Consider the following 14,452-nt stretch of genomic DNA (forward strand, 5'->3'; position numbering starts at 1 on the left):
TTCTTTTACCTCTTTCTTATTTATTTTTTGATTTGATTTATCTAAATTTGATAATGGTTGGTTTAAGTCTCCCACTAGTATGGTTTTATTGTCTATTTCTTCCTTAAATTCTCCTAGTTTCTCCATTAGAAATTTGGGTGCTATATTATTTGGTGCATACATATTGATTAATGATATTTCCTCATTGTCTATAGTCCCTTTTAACAAAATATAATTACCTTCCCTATCCCTTTTGATCAGGTCTATTTTTGCATTGGCTTTATCAGATATCATGATTACCACTCCTGCCTTCTTTCTATCAGTTGAAGCCCAGAAGGTCTTACTCCATCCTTTAATTTTGACCTTGTGGGTGTCAACCCGCCTCATGTGTGTTTCTTGAAGACAACATATGGTAGGGTTTTGGATTCTAATCCATTCTGCTATTCGTCTACGTTTTATGGGTGAGTTCATCCCATTCACGTTCAAAGTTATGATTGTCATTTGTGGACTCCCTGGCATTTTGATTGCCTTCCCTAATTCTAACCTTTTCTTCTTCGGCTCTACCTTTTAGTCCAGTGATTTACTTTGAAACAGTCCCCCTTGTCCCCTCCCTTGATGTTTCCCTTTTTAGTCCCTCCCTTTTTGTTCCCTCCCCCTCCCCCCTCTCTTTCCCTCCCTTTTTGTTCTCCCTCTCCCCCTCCCCCCCTTGGTTTCCCCTTCTCCTTACCCTTGTTGGGTAAGATAGAATTCAGGATCCCAATGGATCTGGATGTTTTTCCCTCTCAGAGCTGATTTCCCTGAGATTGAGGTTTAAGTAACCCCCCCCCCCTCTCTTCCTCTCCTTCTTATAGGAGTTTTCTTCCCCTCCCCTTCCCATGTGAATCTTTGTGTGAGAATGATTATTCTATTTGGTCTTTCTTTACCCCCTATTTATACATTACATTTTCCCCACATGTTAGTATACATAGGTTGATATAAATGTAGTCCTTATAGAAGAGAGTTTGAGTTAAAGAAGAAGATAACATTTTCCCCTTTCCTTAATATTTACCTTTTCAGGTATTCCTTGCTCTTTGATTTTCGGTATCAAACTTTCCACAGAGCTCTGGTCTTTTCTTTGCAAAAAGTTGGAAGTCTTCTATTTTGTTGAATGCCCATACTTTCCCTTGGAAGTATATAGTCAGTTTTGCTGGGTAGCTGATTCTTGGTTGGAGACCCAGCTCTCTTGCCTTTCTGAAGATCATGTTCCATGCCTTACGATCATTCAGAGTAGAACTTGCAAGGTCTTGGGTGACCCTGATTGGCATTCCTTTATATCTAAATTGTCTTTTTCTGGCTTCCTGTAGGATTTTTTCTTTTGTTTGATAGCTTTGGAATTTGGCAATTACATTCCTGGGAGTTGTCTTTTGGGGGTTTAGTGTAGAAGGTGTTCTGTGAGCTCTGTCAGTGGCTGTATTGCCCCCTTGTTCTAGAATCTCTGGGCAATTTTCTTTGATTATATCTTGTATCACCATGTCCAGTTTGGTGTTTATTTCTGGCTTTTCTGGGAGTCCAATTATTCTTAAATTATCCCTTCTCCCCCTATTTTCCAGATCTATCACCTTGTCGGTGAGATATTTTATGTTCTCTTCTAATTTCTTGGTATTTTGGCTTTGCTTTATTGATTCTTGCTCTTTTACACGATCGTTGTCTTCCAGCTGCCTGATTCTGGCCTTTAAAGCCTGGTTTTCTTTTACAGTTTGGTCAAACTGGTTTTGTAGATGCGTGAATTTGTTTTGCATTATTTCCAACTTTTCCTCCCAGAAGGCTTCCATCTTTTTGGTCATTTCTGATTCAAATTCTTCATAGGTTTGTGGAGAGTTTCCATTTCCTTTGGAAGGTTTTGGAGCATTTTCTTTTATATTATCTTCTGTCTGCTCTGTATTTTGTATTTTGGCTCCATAGAATGTGTCCAAAGTTGCCCCTTTCTTCTTATTTTTCTTGGTATTTTGGGGCTTCTGTGGTTCTGTGGAGTTTGCCATTTCTGAATGTGGAGGATTAGTTTTTCTTGCCTCTGTCTGGTGTTCAGAGGCAGTCCTGGGCAGATAGTTCTATGAGCTTTCCCTGGGTTAAACTGAATATGCCTCACTGGAACTGGAATGGAAGGGTCGGACCACGAGGCCACACTCTCCCCCGGCTCGCTTTCCGGAAGTTGCCTTCAGAATCGCTGGCCGTGAGGCTGTTTCGTCAGCCTGCGGGGGGATGGGCTGCAGCTAGCCCAAGCTCTGAGGGCAAGGACTTTCACTGAGACTTGGATAGCAGGATCCAGCCCGTGAGGCTGTCTTGCCCGCCCTGAGGGTTGCTGTTGTTTCGACCAGCTCTCTGCAGCGGAAGCCCCAGGCAGTAACTTTCACCGGGACTGTAGAAGGCCCTGAGGGTTCTGCTCTCTGAGCCCTGCCGGGCTGCGGCTTCCGGGAGCCTTGGACTCTGCGCTCCTACCCCTGAGGTCCGAGTGATCTCGGGTTCTGGCTTTTAAGGGGAGCCGTACCTTTTGAACCGGGTCCAGGTCCAGGAGGAGGGTTCCCAGGGTCTGTGCTGTTGATCGTTTTGAGTTTCGGCGCCTTAGGAGCTTATCGTTTGAGATCGGTTGGGAAGGGTTTTCCGGAGATCTGAGCTTTAGCTTTCTCTAAGCCGCCATCTTAACCGGAAGTCCTCAGTCATTGGTTCTTATAAAGAATGAACATGATACAAGAATTCCTTTGGAAGAACCTATCTCCAATTTGAGGATGTCTGGTCTACTGTATCTGCTTCTCTTTTAACTATTAGCATGACTACTTACTTGCCTCTAGTTCACTGCTCAGTTTTGATCTCTGTCATCTAAAAATTCAGTTATTCATTCCTAATATTTTAGATCTGAAAGAGCCTGGAAAGACCATTTAGTTTCATTCATTCATTCATTCATTCATTCATTCATTCATTCATTCATTCATTCACTCATTTTATAGATGATGGGGAATACAGATGAGGAAATGGAACCCTAAAAGTGATTAGCATAAGATGGAGCTTGTTTATTAGCAGATTAGTACTAGACCCAAGATTTCTTGACTCCCAGGCTTAGGTTTTTTGTTTGTTTGTTTGTTTGATTCTGCAAGATCTAGCATTTTTTTAATTTTTAAGTTCTAATTTTCAATTACAAATTCTCTCCTTCCTTCCACCCCTCCCCTATGCAACTGAGAAGTCAAGAAATATGGTATCTATTATACATATGAAGTCAGCTCATGGGTTTTTTTCCCCACTTCCCTAACTTGTTCTTATTGGTCTTTATTTCTTTTAATAACAAATTTCCACTTAAGTTTCCAAAGTTATATGATTCATGTTGCTTCCCTCTTTTCTTCCCTCCCCCCTCCCAGAGTTGACAAGGAATTCAATCTGGGTTATGCATGTATTATCAAGACTTTCTCTTATTGGAAGAAGGAAACAAGCAGGTTTTAAATGCCTATGTGTCAAATGCTATGCTAAATATGCTAAATGCCTTGCAAATATTATCTCACTTGCTTCTCAGAACTGCCCTGACAGGTAAGTGCTATTATTATCTCCATTCTACAGTTGAGAAAATTGAGACAGACAGAGGTTAAGGGACTTGCCTAGAGGTACACAGCTAGTAAATGTGTGAGGTCAGATTCGACCTCAGGTCTTCCTGACTCCAGGTCCAATATTCAATCTACTGAGCCACCTACCTGGCCTGCCTTTGGCTTTGGAATGTTTCCAGAATCTACATCATCTTGGAATGTGATAGAATCTTTTCCACATGTCCAGAAATTCTAATTCTAAACTCTGCCAGGGTTTACTTACTCCCAACTAGCTGTCCTTTCTTTGCAATTCATTCTTTACCTCCCATGGCTTGATGGGACAAGTTAGTAAATAGTCATTATCAGGCCAGGTGGAATGATAATATGGTTCTTATCTCCAGATGCATCATGCTGCACCATAGTCATAGGATGCTCAGGGAGTGGCCTTCCCTGGTACCCGTTCCCCTCTTGCCCACCCTGCTAGATCTTTTGGAGCCTCTCTCATCTCAACACATCAATAACAACCTTTTTGTTGTTGTTAAACTCTTACCTTCTGTCTTAGAATCAATACTGAGTGTTGCTTCAAAGGCAGAAGAGAAGGGTAAGCCCTTGTGATGTACTTCATAGCTCTTAGAAATCACAAACCCAGGGGGCATCTGAGTAGCTCAGTGAATTGAGAGTCAGGCCCAGAGATGGGAGGTCCTGAGTTCTAATCTAGCCTCAGATACTTCCTAGCTATGTGACCCTGGGCAAGTCACTTGAACCTCATTGCCTAGCCCTTACCACTTTTTTGTCTTAGAATCATATTGATTCTAAGACGGAAGGTAAGGGTTTTAAAAAAACAAACACTTACTTTTTTAATATTAAAAAGTAATTTATTTTTAAATATTTTTCCATGGTTATATGGTTCATTTCTCTTCCTCCCCTCTTCCCTCCCTGCTCCCAGAGCTGATAAGCAATTCCACTGAAACCTTTATTTTCTGTCTTAATAACAGATCTAAGAGAGAAAGGCAAATAAGGTTAAGTGGTTTGCCCTGGGTCACACAACTAGAAATGTCTGAGGCCAAATTCGAACCCAGGTCTTCCAACTCAAGGCCTGGTTCTCTTCTACTGAACCACCTAGCTGTCCCAAGTTTTAAAACCTTTTTTTTTTTTGGTACCTTCTGTCTTAGAATAAATCCTGTGTTCCAAGGCAGAAGAGTGATAACAGCTAGGCAATGGGGGTTAAGTGACTTGATCAGGGTCACCTAGAAGTGTCTTGAGTCCACATTTGAAGTAAAGACCTCATCTCTATGCTTGGCTCCCAATGTACCAAGCCACCTTGATGCATTTCTTTATACCCGAGATATTGAAAGGGGCCAGAGCCGGAGAGAGCTACAGGGCAAAGGAAGAAATTGCAGAGATTAGGTAAAGGTAAAAAGACCTTGAGAAGAGGATGATACAAGGAGACCTAATATCAAGAGAAAGCTCAGAAAGAAAGGAAATGAAGGAGGATAGGAGGCGAAGAAAGAGAATGAAAAGAGCAGCGAGAGAGATGAGGGACAGAGGAGAGAGAGGAGACCAGCGACTTCTCTAAACCCTCGCTTCTTCTCTCCTAGCCCCGGATGAGGAACTCACTGTGGTGGGAAAGATCTCCTTCAACCCTAAGGATGTACTTGGCCGGGGGACAGGTGGCACGTTCGTGTTCAGGTGAGCCCCCACTCGACTTCCTGTCGGGGAGCCCACAGTCTGAGCTGGGGCAGAGAGCGAGGCTGGACCTCAGGAGGGCGATGGGCAGCACTCGGGCTGTGCTGTGTCACCAGCCATCGACCCTCTATTTCCAGAGCCCTCTGTGCCTCACTCCCCCCCCCCCCCCCTACGTTCCTCCGCCCCCAGGTCCGGAGCCCTCCATGGCCCGCTCCCACGAGACCCCCCTCCCCTTTACGGAGCTCTCCACTCCCCGCTTCCACGCATCCCCAACTCCGTTCTGGAGCCTTCCGTGCCCACCCCACCCCCTCCAGCGCTGTCCGCTCTCCGTCTCTTCCTGTCCAGGGGCCAGTTCGAGGGGCGCGCGGTAGCCGTGAAGCGGCTACTCCGAGAGTGTTTCAGCCTGGTGCAGCGAGAGGTGCAGCTGCTCCAGGAGTCTGACGCCCACCCCGGAGTCCTGCGTTACTTCTGCACGGAACGGGGACCCCAGTTCCACTACATTGCTTTGGAGCTGTGCACCGCCACCCTGAAAGAGGTGAGCCCAACACCGCTGGGGTCCGGACCCTTTCTGTCTGTCCCTTTCACGGTTAGATTTAGGAAGGTGGCTTCCCTGCAAGCCCCCATTTAGGCGGTACGAGAAAGTGTTTCCATTCAACCCTTTAAAACAACCCGGAAAGGTGAAGAAGACACGATTTTCTACAGCTGCAAAAGCTAAGGTATGGAGCAGCTAGGGGGCTTGGTGGACAGAGAGCCAGGCCTAGAGAAGGCAGGTCCTGAGTTCAAATTTTGCCTCAGACATTTCCTAGCGACGTGACCCTGAGCAAGTCACTTAATCCCCATTGCCTCGCCCTTACCACTCTGCTGCCTTGGAACCAATACATAGTGTTGGTTCTATGATGGAAGGTAAGGGTTTGAAAAAGTAAAAAAGAAGTAATGTAAAAAAAGAAAGGATACAAAGTACTTCCTCTCATTTTAATTATTTCCTATTTATCCTGTGTATAGCTTGCTTTATATACAATCATTTTCTTCCTGTCTCTCCCCTTAGATGGTGAGCTTCTTGAGGGCATGAGTGGTCTTTTGCCTCTTTTTTAATCCCCCCCCCTCCGTGTTTAGCACAGTGCCTGGCAGAAACAGGCACTTAATATTGAGTGAATGAATGAAGATGCCAATCAGAAAGCATTTAAGGACCTACTGTGTGCCTGGCACTGTGCTGAGCACTTGGGATACAATACAAAGAATGAAACAATCCTTCTTCTCAAGGAACTTACATTCTATTGAGAGTGACAAGTGGGTATGTGTAAGCATATACATGATAAACATAAAAGCTAATATGCTGTAAATAAATACAAGGTAGCTAGACATAAGTAAGTATGGGAGGGAGGGAGCTAGCAGTTGCAGGACAGCAGGAAAGGCTTCAGGTAAAAAGGGTTGCTTAGGCTACATCTTGGAGAGAGGGATTCTGGGGCAGAGGAGAGGAAGAAGGACCTCAAACACTTTCCATCTGGCGATTTTATATGACTTTTTAATTCATTTAAAAGGATCAGGGGGATTGTTTGTTGGAAAGTATCAAAACAAAATACATTTAGATTTACACTGAAAACAGAGTTTTAAAATAGCAACCCCAGTCCCATCCCACCTCCCAAGAAAGAAAAAAAGCAAAGAAATTATCTAGTTGTGGAAAAGAATGCTGGAAGTGGAAGTAAAGAACTGACTTCAGTGCAATCACTATACCACCTTTGGCCTCAGTTTCTCCAACTCTAAAATGAGGGGATTGAACAAGGTGACCGTTGATATTTCTTCCAACTCTGAATCTTTTATCCTAGGCAAGAGCTGGTCCTAGAGATCATATGATAAATTTTGGATGTTTGGGAGCCAGAAGGGGCATTAGAGATCATCTATTTAAAGTCTCTCTCTCTCTCTCTCTCTCTTTTTTTTTTATAAATGAAGAAACTGAGGCCTAGTGAAGGGAACTTGAATTCACAGTTTCAGTGAATTCAACATTTCTTCCAGATTTACTATGTACTAAGCCTAGTACTAAGTGCTGGGGATACAAATACAAGCCAACAAGACAGTTTCTTGTCTTTAAAGAGATTTCATTCTAATAGGAAAAGTATGTAAAAAGGGGGCTGGATTTTATTTATTAAACATCTTCCCTATCCCACACATTGTGCTAACCTTAGTTTTCTCTCTAATCCTTTTTGCACATTAAAATGTTCATGTTGGTTGACAAATGACCATAATAACTGATGTAGCTACTCAGAGCAGTAGATGGAGCCCTGGACTTAGAGTCAGGGAGACTTCAGTTCAAATCCTCCCTCAAACAGATTTTAAACCTTAACTTCTGTCTTAGAATCAATATTGTGTATCAGTTCCAAAGCAGAACCATCTGGACAAATGACTTGCCTTTGCAGTGCCTCGGTTTCCTCATTTGTAAAAAAGGGAATAATAATAGCACCTACCTTATAAAGTTGTTTTGAGAATTAAATGAGTTAACATGTAAAGTGTTTTATAAATCTTAAAGCACTATATAAATGCATTATTATTTTTAAACCCTTACCTTCCATTTTATTTTATTAAACCCTTACCTTCTGTCTTAGAATCAATATTATGTATTGGGTTCCAAGGCAGAAGAGCAGTAAAAGGCTAGGCAATGAGGGTTAAATGACTTGCCCAGGGTCACACAGCTGGGAAATGGCTGAAGCCATATTTGAACCCAAGACCACCCATCTCTAGACCTGGCTGTCAATCCACTGAACTACCCACTCCCCCCCCCCCTTACCTTCCATTTTAGAATCAATACTATATATTGGCTCCAAGGCAGAAAAGAGGTGAGGGCTAAATGGGGGTTAAATGACTTGCCCAGGGTCACACAACTAGAAAGTGTCTGAAGTCAAATTTGAACCCAGGACCTCCCCTCTCTAGGCCTGGCTCTCCAACCACTTAGCCACATAGCTTCCCTATTAATTTTTTTAAAGACAAACAACTTAGCCGCGGTGACACAACTCATTAGTGAAGAGCTGAGAATCTCTCTTAATCTCTATTTATAAAGTGTCCTGATTTCTATTCAATTACTTTTTTTTGGTCACTTTGAATTAATAAGGTGACATCTGAATGAAGGTGTCCAGGAAGGAGCTGGCCACGTGGGCCTGAAACTTGGGATGGAGATAGAGATTTGGGAGTAATCCAATTATCCGTAAAGGCTTAAATCCTGGGAGTGGATTCAGTCACTGAGGTAGAGAATAAAGGAGAGGCTGAGAGCTGAGCCCTGCTTCGATGGCAGAAAAGGGAGCCAGAGGCGGAGGGAGGGAGCGGAGAGCAGAGACCGGACAGACTGAGACGCATCATGTAACTGACAGAGACAAAGAGGAGCCCGTAGATTTCAGGGAGGGGAAGACGTTCACTTGGTTGATGGTGTGGATGGAAGCCGGATCATGGCGGTTAAAGGGAAGGTGAAGAAATAAAGAGGTTTTTGCCCATCATCTCAATCAGCAAGCTTAGCCACCTCTCTGTGATTTAAAGGAGATCCCCATTAGTGGGAGGCCTTTTTTTTTAACCTTTACCTTCTGTCTTAGAATCAGTTCCAAAGCAAAAGAACAGTAAGGGCTAGGCAATGGGGGTTAAGTGACTTGTCCAGGGTCACACAGCTAGGAAGTGTCTGAGGCCAGACGGAACCCAGGGCTCCCCATCTCTAGGTCTGGCTCTATCCACTGAGCCACCTGGCTTTCCCCCTTTGGCTTTATGGTAAGGGATGCGGGGAGCGCTCTCTAGGTTGAGAATCTTGTGGACAGGAATGAGTCATTCACTCCAGTTTGGTTTCTGTCTGATGATTTTGCCTCAAGGTTTTTCATTGTTCCAGTGCGAGGAAGGTGTAAAGAGAAATGAACAGTCACATTTATTTTTAAAAGGAAATAAAACTACGGAGGATGATAGCTTGTAACATCCCGGCGCCCCTCTCTCCTCAGTATGTTGAGAATCCTGCCCTGGACCGCTTGGGCCTTGAGCCGGTGACCCTGTTACACCAGCTGACGGCGGGCTTGCTCCACCTACACTCTCTGAACATAGGTATGGGGGGTTTGATACCCCAGGGCCAATATCCCCGGCCTCCCCAGGAGCAGGTCCCTCTTTTCACGCCACACCCTCACGCCCAGCCTCTCTTCTCTGCGCTCCTCAGTCCACCGGGACTTGAAGCCCTGTAACATCCTCATCACCGGGCCCGACAGCCAGGGCCGGCGCCGAGCTGTCCTCTCTGACTTTGGCCTCTGCAAGAAACTGCCAGCCGGACGGCACACCTTCAGCCTCTGTTCTGGCATCCCGGGCACCGAGGGCTGGATTGCCCCAGAGCTCCTGCAGGACGAGCCCCCCGAAAGCCCTGTGAGTGGATTTGGCGCTGTCTTCCAGGCCTGCGGGAGGGCCGTGGCCCTGCTGCCGGACGCCTGGGTCCTAGGCTCAGCCAGTCCCCTCTGGCCTCAGGGTCATGAGTCAATGCCTTCCCCGGGGTTCCAGACCAGTCATTCTGACAAAAGCGTCGACCAGGTTCCTCCTATGGGCCAAGCACGGTGCTAAGCTCAGGAGGGGACAGAGAGGCAAAAGACAGTTCCTGCTCTCAGGGAGCTCACAGTCTGATGGGCAGACAAGCAAACAACTGCGTACAGATAAGAGAGATGCAGGAGAAACTGGAGAAAAGCAAAACTGAATGTTCTAGCATTAAGGGGGTTGGAAAAGGCTTTTTGTTAAAGATGCTATCCCTCCCCCCCTTTTGAAAACTTTACTTCCTATCCTCCAATTAATATTGTATTGATTGGTTCCAAGGCAAAAGAGGGGCAAGGACTAGGCCATGGGGGGGGGGGGGAAGTGATTTTCTAGAAAGCAGTCGAGGCCAAATTTGAACCCAGGACCTCCTCTCTCTGCCCTGACTTTCAATGCACTGAACCACCGAGCTGCCTCCAAAGGTAGTATTTCTTGAAGGAAGCCTGGAGGCAGAACTGTGGCTGGAAAACATTCCAGGCATGTGGAACAGCCAGTGTAAATGCTTTCAGCCTCAGATTTTCCTTTCCTTTCCCACCACTGGCAAATCCTCTGAAAGCCAGCTTCCTCCTGTAAAATGAAGGGGGTTGGCCTCAGTGACCCTTACTAGAGCCCAGCTGTGAATGGAACTCTGGACTGAGGTCTTGGTCACTCTAGAAAACCTCCCCTCACATCATGTCTTCTCTCTGGTTCCCGGATCCATCACGCTCCTTTCCCCGTGTCCTTCCAGCCCCTTCTATGTTCCCGAGATAATGGAAAAATGTCCAGTCTGTCGGCATACTGTCCTGGATCCAGAATTAGGCCTAGAAATGAGAGCTCTGTGATGGACTAGGAGGGAGAAAACTGGAAAGTCCTGTGTGTAGGTGCAGGGAGAACCTGGACCAGTTGTGGGATTGGCTCGGAAAGGCTTTCCGGGGCTAAGCCGTCTTCTCTCATCCTTGCCCTGTCCTCAGACCTGCGCCGTGGACATCTTCTCGGCAGGCCTGGTGTTTTACTACGTGCTCTCAGGCGGGGGGCACCCCTTTGGGGACAGCCTGCACCGGCAGGCCAACATCCTTGCTGGGGCCTCTCACATGGACCACTTTGAGGAGGAGACCCACGGTGAGCACGCATTAGAAGGGGAGGAGATCGCGTCCAGAGCTCTGCTAGCCCTTTCCTCCCTCCTCCCGCCATCTTGTTGACCTGGGGATCGAGAGCCTGAGATGGAAGACGGAAAGGGAAGGGAAGGGAGGGAAGACCAAAATAGTTCTGACAGTCATTCCTTCTACAGAAAAGGTCATTGCTAAAGAACTGGTGGAGGCCATGTTGAGTTCTCAGCCCCAACTTCGGCCTTCAGCCCAGTTTGTGTTGGCCCATCCCTTCTTTTGGAGCCGAGCCAAGGAACTTCAGTTCTTCCAGGTAAAAGAGGCAGCTACAGCCGAGCAGGGAGAAAAGTCCTTGGGGAAAGAGGTATTAAAATGATTTGGGTCCTGGAGACATGGGACTTTCCTAGAACTGGGTCTCTAAGAGCCTCCAGCCTGGCACAGAGCCTATCTATGAGCAGCAGTGGGTGGCATCCTCCCCCTTTCAGGTCCACTTCTCAAGGGGTGTAGACCGGGATTTGGGGGGAGGATACCCTGGAAAACCTACCCCAAACTCCATTGATGCTTGGTGCTAAACAGCTCATACCCAGCCAGTTAAAATCAACTTGGGCCAGGTTAGGAGAACTTCTTTGCCTTCTCCAACCCCAGACATTCTTTTGTGACTTTTTGCCCCTCATAGTCTTGTGCCTTTAGTGGTTAGAGGAGGGGCACAGAGAAGCTGAGGTTTCATCACGCAAGTGTCAGCTTCTCCTTTCCCATTAGCCACAAAAGGTCAGTGGCCCAGCTTTCACGGGCCATGAGGCCTCGGGCCCAGGGAGGGAGCAGGTGATGCCTGTGGGGATGGAGAGAAAGGAGCAGGAGCATTGACAGCTGTCCTGTCTGTTAGGGCTTGCAGACTTGCGAGTGTACTTTACATACCTCATGTTATTTAATCCTCATGAAGACCCCAATTATTATCCCTGTTTTCCAAGAAGAAATGTCATAGAAGGGGACTGGGGTCACAAAGCTAGTAAATGTCTGAGGTGGGATTTGAACCCGGGTCTTCTTGATTCCAAGTTCAAGGCTTTCTATTCACTATGCCAAGATGCTTCTAGTGAGCGGTCTAAGATCATGCTGAATATGGCATTGGCCTAGACCAAACTCCAGCCATTTGTAATCAAATCTTCAGTGTAATCTCCTGTTTTCTTTCTGACTAGGAAAAAAAATACACAGACATTTCAATTGAGGAGCACAAGATTTAGAGCTGGGGGTAATCTTATAGAACAGTATGTTTCTGGGGCAGCTAGGCAACTCAGTGGATTGTGAACCAGTTCTGGAGAGGGGAGATCCTGGGTTCAAATCTGACCTCAGACACTTCCTCGCTGTGTGACCCTGGGCAAGTCACTGAATCCCAATTGTCCAGCCCTTACTGTTCTACTGCCTTGGTAATGGAACCATTACTTGGTACTGATTCTGAAACAGAAAGAAGATAAGGTTTTAAAAAACAAACAAACTGCATTTCCATCAGCCACAGGTGAGAGATGAAAAATCTAAAATCTTTATAAAAAAAAAAAAAGCAGATGGAGAAACAGGATTTTTTCCCCACACCTTGGTGTGGATAAATTGGTCAGTGCTGCAGAGAAAGAAAGGCTATTCAAAGACAAGGCCCACCTCAGTTTGGCCCCGTTTTAGCCAGAGTAAAATCCCACTACTCCCCTCCATAAATCCGTCCCTCTATATTCAGGGAAACTTCTGAATTGGGGCTGGAATACAGAGTTCATTTTCATTTCTCAACCTTTTAATCACGCGCTTCTTTGATGCAAATAACCTTTTAAAAGTAACATTTGTCATCCCTTGTTCTCAGAACGATCATTTCTCCTTTACCCTGACCCTGGAGACCCTCACTGTCCTGTAACAAAGTAAAGCCATTTGGGAGGTGACCTGCCTAGTGCATTATCGCATGTTTTACTTCCATAGTTCTCCCCTCTCCGGAGAGGTGTCTGTTCTCCAGTTGCTTTCAGCTTTCTCTTCTCATTCTCAGGATTGCCATTCTCTTGGTTCCTTCTCTCTGCACCAGGTTCACAACATTTTCCTCGGTTCGCCAGATATGGGCATGCTCCAGTGAGCTCGGCCCAATGGCTTCTGTGCCGTTTACTGTCCTGCTTTCTCTATTGATGCTGGGCGCGACGCCCAGTGGTACAATTGCTGGGTTAGTGGCTTCTCACAGAATGGGATGGTGGTTTCTGCCCCATTCATCTATCCAAATTCTACCCATCTCTAGAGACTCATCTTGGTCTCATTTCCTCATTTCTGTAACCCTCCAGGCTTTCTCAATTCCCTCAACTTCTACAGCACCGAAGCCCACAGAGCAGCATGTGCTTGTCTATCAGTCTTAGACGGGCCCCCACAGGGTCTTCTCATCTCCCCTAATCAGACCGCAAACACCTTAAAAGTAAGAGGAACCATCCGGGCTGGGAGCTCACTGTCGCGTGTCTGTTGGCTCTAGGACGTCAGTGACCGAGTGGAGAAGGAGGCCGCGGAGGGACCTTTGGTGACGGCTCTGGAAGCCGGAGGCAGGATCGTGGTCCGACAGAACTGGCACAGCTGCATCTCTGGACCACTGCAGTCAGGTGGGGAGGAGGTGGATGGGGGAGGACTGAGGACTGAGGCTGGTTCTCTCGGGCCAGGCCCAATACTCAAAGCCGACCCTTCCACACATCTTCCCGGTCCCTCCCCTGCCCAGGCCGATGCAGGCCTCTGGCTGCTTCCCCTCCTTTCGCCCCTTTCTCTTTAGACCTGAATCCCCTACCAACTCCTGTGTCTCCTTCCCACCTCCCTCAGACCTGAGAAAGTTCCGATCATACAAAGGGACGTCTGTTCGTGATCTTCTCCGGGCCATGAGAAACAAGGTATAGGTTTTCTTTTTATTCTTTTTTTAAAAGCCCTTCCCTTTCATCTTAGAATCAATACTGTGTATTGGCTCCAAGGCAGAAGAGCAGTAAGGGTTAGGCAATGGAGTTAAGTGACCTGCTCAGGGTCACACAGCTGCGAAGTGTCTGAGGTCAATTTTGAACCCAAGACCTCCAGGCTCTAGGCCTGGCCAATCCACTGAGCCACCCAGCTGCCTGGATCTCTCAGAGGGAGTCTAGGGTGGGAGACCAGTCCCAGTACAGACGCCTGCTTCAGGCTGAAGGCCTTGGCTGAGGCGGGCTCTCTCTTTCCTTCCCCAGAGGCACCACTACCAGGAGCTGCCTGCAGAGGTGAGGCAGGCGCTTGGCCAGGTGCCTGAGGAGTTTGTCCAGTACTTCACCTCCCGCTTCCCTCAGCTGCTGCTGCACACACACAAGGCCATGAGCAGCTGCGCGTCCGAGAGCCTTTTCCAGCCCTACTACAGGACAGCGGGCCCGGGGGATGACAAAGAAGAGGCCCCGGCCTGCAGAGGAGGTGGCCAGCAGAGGCCCTGACGAGGCCAGCCACAGGAAGGCCATCTGCCAAGCCAGGGGATGGTGAGAGCAGCACCCGGGGGGGGAGGGGGGGGTCCAACGGCCGCGGCACCGAGGCCCTGAATCACCCCCGTTCTGGGGTTTCTCCCGAGAGTGTGAGCCAGTCTGTCAGGACCAAGAGCCCCCTTCTCGCAGGCCACCCCACCGGCTCTCT

The 14,452-nt window shown here is 47.1% G+C and overlaps 1 protein-coding gene across 1 annotated transcript in view; it reads left to right on the top strand.

Annotated features, from left to right (window-relative positions):
* The window catches only part of ERN2 (endoplasmic reticulum to nucleus signaling 2), a 35,757-nt gene that overhangs the window by 20,603 nt on the left and 702 nt on the right, over positions 1–14,452 (top strand). The window contains exons 14-22 of the mRNA XM_007498764.3: positions 5,123–5,213; positions 5,556–5,745; positions 9,173–9,272; positions 9,382–9,581; positions 10,688–10,835; positions 11,005–11,132; positions 13,302–13,425; positions 13,637–13,704; positions 14,026–14,301. Of these exons, the coding sequence (XP_007498826.2) occupies positions 5,123–5,213; positions 5,556–5,745; positions 9,173–9,272; positions 9,382–9,581; positions 10,688–10,835; positions 11,005–11,132; positions 13,302–13,425; positions 13,637–13,704; positions 14,026–14,259 (1,283 nt within the window). The 3' untranslated portion in view covers positions 14,260–14,301. The remainder of the gene's footprint in view (positions 1–5,122; positions 5,214–5,555; positions 5,746–9,172; positions 9,273–9,381; positions 9,582–10,687; positions 10,836–11,004; positions 11,133–13,301; positions 13,426–13,636; positions 13,705–14,025; positions 14,302–14,452) is intronic.

This window comes from Monodelphis domestica, chromosome 7, assembly GCF_027887165.1.
Source record: "Monodelphis domestica isolate mMonDom1 chromosome 7, mMonDom1.pri, whole genome shotgun sequence".
In the NCBI taxonomy this organism is placed as follows: domain Eukaryota; kingdom Metazoa; phylum Chordata; class Mammalia; order Didelphimorphia; family Didelphidae; genus Monodelphis; species Monodelphis domestica.